At 43.0% G+C, this 3,713-nt stretch overlaps 1 protein-coding gene across 1 annotated transcript; it reads left to right on the plus strand.

Annotated features, from left to right (window-relative positions):
• LOC110541798 (olfactory receptor 10A4) lies at positions 1–948 on the plus strand. The gene has a single exon (XM_021628492.2). The coding sequence runs from the start codon at positions 1–3 to the stop codon at positions 946–948; it is 948 nt and encodes a 315-aa protein (XP_021484167.1).
• Positions 949–3,713: the final 2,765 nt, after the last annotated feature.

Raw genomic sequence — 3,713 nt, forward strand, 5'->3', positions numbered from 1 at the left:
ATGACCTGGGGAAACTGGACAATTGTCAGGGAATTTGTTCTTTTGAGCTTCTCAAGCTTGTCCTATGAGTTACAGGCTCTACTATTTCTCCTGTTTTTGATCATTTACCTAGTCACCCTTATGGGCAATGTCCTCATCATCCTGGTCACCACAGCTGACTCTGCCCTGCAAAGTCCCATGTACTTCTTCCTCAGAAACTTATCTTTCCTGGAAATAGGCTTCAACTTGGTCATTGTGCCCAAGATGCTGGGTACTTTGATACTCCAAGACAAAACCATCTCCTTCCTTGGCTGTGCCACTCAGATGTATTTCTTCTTCTTCTTTGGGGCTGCTGAATGCTGTCTCCTGGCCACAATGGCATATGACCGCTATGTGGCAATCTGTGATCCCTTGCGCTACCCAATAATTATGAGCCGCAGGTCCTGTGCCCAGCTGGCAGCTGCCTCTTGGTTCTCAGGGTTCCCAGTGGCCACTGTGCAAACCACATGGATTTTCAGTTTCCCTTTTTGTGGCCCCAACATGGTGAACCACTTCTTCTGTGATAGCCCCCCTGTCATAGCCCTGGTCTGTGCTGATACCTCACTGTTTGAACTGGAGGCTCTGACAGCCACTGTCCTATTCATCCTCTTTCCTTTCTTGTTGATCCTGGGTTCCTATGTCCGCATCCTCTCCACCATCTTCAGGATGCCTTCAGCTGAGGGAAAACGTAAAGCCTTCTCGACTTGCTCCTCCCATCTCCTGGTGGTCTCCCTCTTCTATAGCACTGCCATCCTCACATACTTCCGGCCTCGCTCAAACACCTCCCCGGAGAACAAGAAGATGTTGTCACTCTCCTACACAGTTGTCACTCCCATGCTGAACCCCATCATCTACAGCTTAAGAAACAATGAGGTGAAGACTGCATTGAGGCGGATTGTTCGCAGAACTCTGGGCCCCCAGAAACTATGACCTTGACAGAAACTGGCAAGGGCACAGTGTAACGACAAAACAAAGAACATCGAATTCTCCAAGTGGCTACAGTTTCAGAGGACGCTATGCACCCACTGACATTTTGGACTCTATACTAGGATCCATCTGAGAATGAAAGAACACAGATGCTGAAGTACTGCAGGCCAACTCTGAGACTGAGGTACTAAGTCTTCCGGGGTAGCCCCTGCTACTTCAAGTAGGATCCTCTGAAAGTCCGCGGTTTCATATAGCCCACCATATTCTTTTATTTTAATCCTGAAATTCCTTATCCAGTTCATTTTAGAACCTGTTTTACTTCCACCAATATGCCCAAAGACACTATCTACATATTTCAATGGCATCTTTATCTGTTAGTTAAAAGAATTACACTAATAAAACAAATAAATGCATTTCACTCATTCACTTACTTTCAATTACTTTTTCACTTTCACAGAAAATTTGACTCTGAATACCACATCAGAACCAATCTAGCCCCTGAATACAGAGTCTTGAACAAAACGAAGTTCTTCCCTAATGCGATTTATAGCCTAGTGAGAAAGAGAGGCAATGAAAAGATATTTTAAACCTCTAGGGTTTATGATGGTTGGCAATTAAAGAGCTTGGCCTCTGCTGCCAAAATTACAATGTGTCTCGACTACAGAAAAAAAAAAAATCCACATTTAAAGCTCCTAAATGTCATATGCTCTGCACAGATACTCACTAATTATCCACTAGCAGAACAAACAGTCTTTGATAGGAAGGGTGCACAGGCTCTCCACACAAGGACAGGTAGAGAATCATGGCAACTGCTATAGATCACCTAAAGGTTATTTTGTGTTCTCAACTTTTTGTGCCTTTATTGTGATTGGATAGAATCAGTTGTGCTTTCAAGACTACACACTTGCTCAACAGAGCGGCCTCTCCGGCATTCTTCCATGTGAACACACACAACCCTGGACCTTCAGCAAGCAGCAGCCTGCTATACTGCCACCATACATGTGTGCAAACACATTCCTGAAAAGTCAGTGTCATAACAGGGTAAACAGCATTTACGTCAGCATTTCTTCTCCACTGATCTGCACTGCCTCTTTCTGCCATGAGAAACTGGAACTGGTTATTTCCTGCACAAAATTCCCCTCAGCACCATGATAGACGGGGCCTCTAATAACAAGCAGCAGGAAAACACATTGTTCATTACAGAATATATATTAACTTTTAACAATAGCATATATGTAAGAACATGTTTTGTATAGTGTATAAAACCACAGATATATCAAAATTAGTGCTACTCACAGACAAAATATATACATATTGGTACTAAATGTTTCTTTCTATATTGATTACAAAAGAAATCTCTATGTGGGGTTAGTAGTCCAATAAGGACTGGACTGTACTCGTGTGTAGGCCAACCCTGGTTTAATATGGTGCTCGGTGATCAGTTCTGGGCTTACTGCCAAGCCCAAAGATGATACAGTTCATTAACAGTGGGTTACTTTGAAGCAGAGAATCAAATATATTCTAACTTCAAGTCACAAAGGATAAAGGGTAGGCTACAAATTTAGGACTTTGTGAAAGGCATCAAAATGCTGGAGCTGTGGCCCAAGAAAGGAAACTGCAACCAAGGCTGACCACAGAGTTCGGCAAATATTTCTGTAAACCCTTTAAATAAATGGTCTCCATCTCTATCTCTGCATTTAGGATCTGGTCTAAGTCTTGTCAACAGAATAATTCTGTGAAGATAATAGGATTGGGAACCATCTGAGAAATGGACTATATTATAAAATGCTATGGAGAAATAACTCCTGCCTATTTCATGGGATGGAATGTAATGCCCCTCACACAAAAGCCCTTGTGTGTACTGCCCTAAAGAACCATGTTCTAAAGTTCTATCCAGCAGGCCTTGAACTTCAAAATTTTTGAAATTGGCCATTTAAAAATTGGCTGCCAAGAGAGATGGCTCAACAGGCAAGAGTATTTGCTGTTCTTGCAGAGGGCCCAGGCTCCATTCCCAGAACCCACAATGTAGCCTACCACTCTTGTAACTCCATTTCCATGCATCTGACACTGTCTTCTGAGCTCCACACGCTGCTTCTGTATATATGCTGTACATATAAATTTACACAGGCACACAGATGTGCACAGGGTCTCATACACAAAATCTTGAACATTGGTGAATGAAACTTGAACATAAGAAAGAACATTACCTTGTCAGATACTTAAAAAATATAAAATGAAAAGCAGCTAGTACAGAAAGTTCATTCAATATAACCACTATTAAAACTTTAATATAGATAGAGAATCAGGTAGACTAACTCTAGATCTTTACCTCTTTCTCCTCTCTTCCAAATTTATGCCCACAATCTCATTTCCAATTGGAAAGCAGACCCTTTCTGCAGCCTCCCCTTCACTCTGCTCCCATCTCCAGCATATGTCCCTAACTCATCCCAATATCCCAGCCCCTGGTCCCATCAGGACCATGGGACCCTGATGGCCACTCCAGCCAGGAAAGCAAAGCTAACTGCAGATCTTCCTACTTCTTTCCTCCAAATAGCATCCCCAAGTCTCATCCCCAGCTCTATAGCAGACCATCTTGTGCAAACTTACCTTTCCCCTTCTCCAGTGGATCACACAGATCTTTTCCTCCAAACTTCCTCACCCCTACTCATCACTTTAACCCAACACCAACAAGCATTCCCTGAGAACCTGCCACCCAAGCCAGCCAGAAAAGCAGGTAGGCAAGTATCAGATCTTCACTCTCTCTCCTC

Source organism: Meriones unguiculatus, chromosome 14 (assembly GCF_030254825.1).
Source record: "Meriones unguiculatus strain TT.TT164.6M chromosome 14, Bangor_MerUng_6.1, whole genome shotgun sequence".
Lineage (NCBI taxonomy): Eukaryota > Metazoa > Chordata > Mammalia > Rodentia > Muridae > Meriones > Meriones unguiculatus.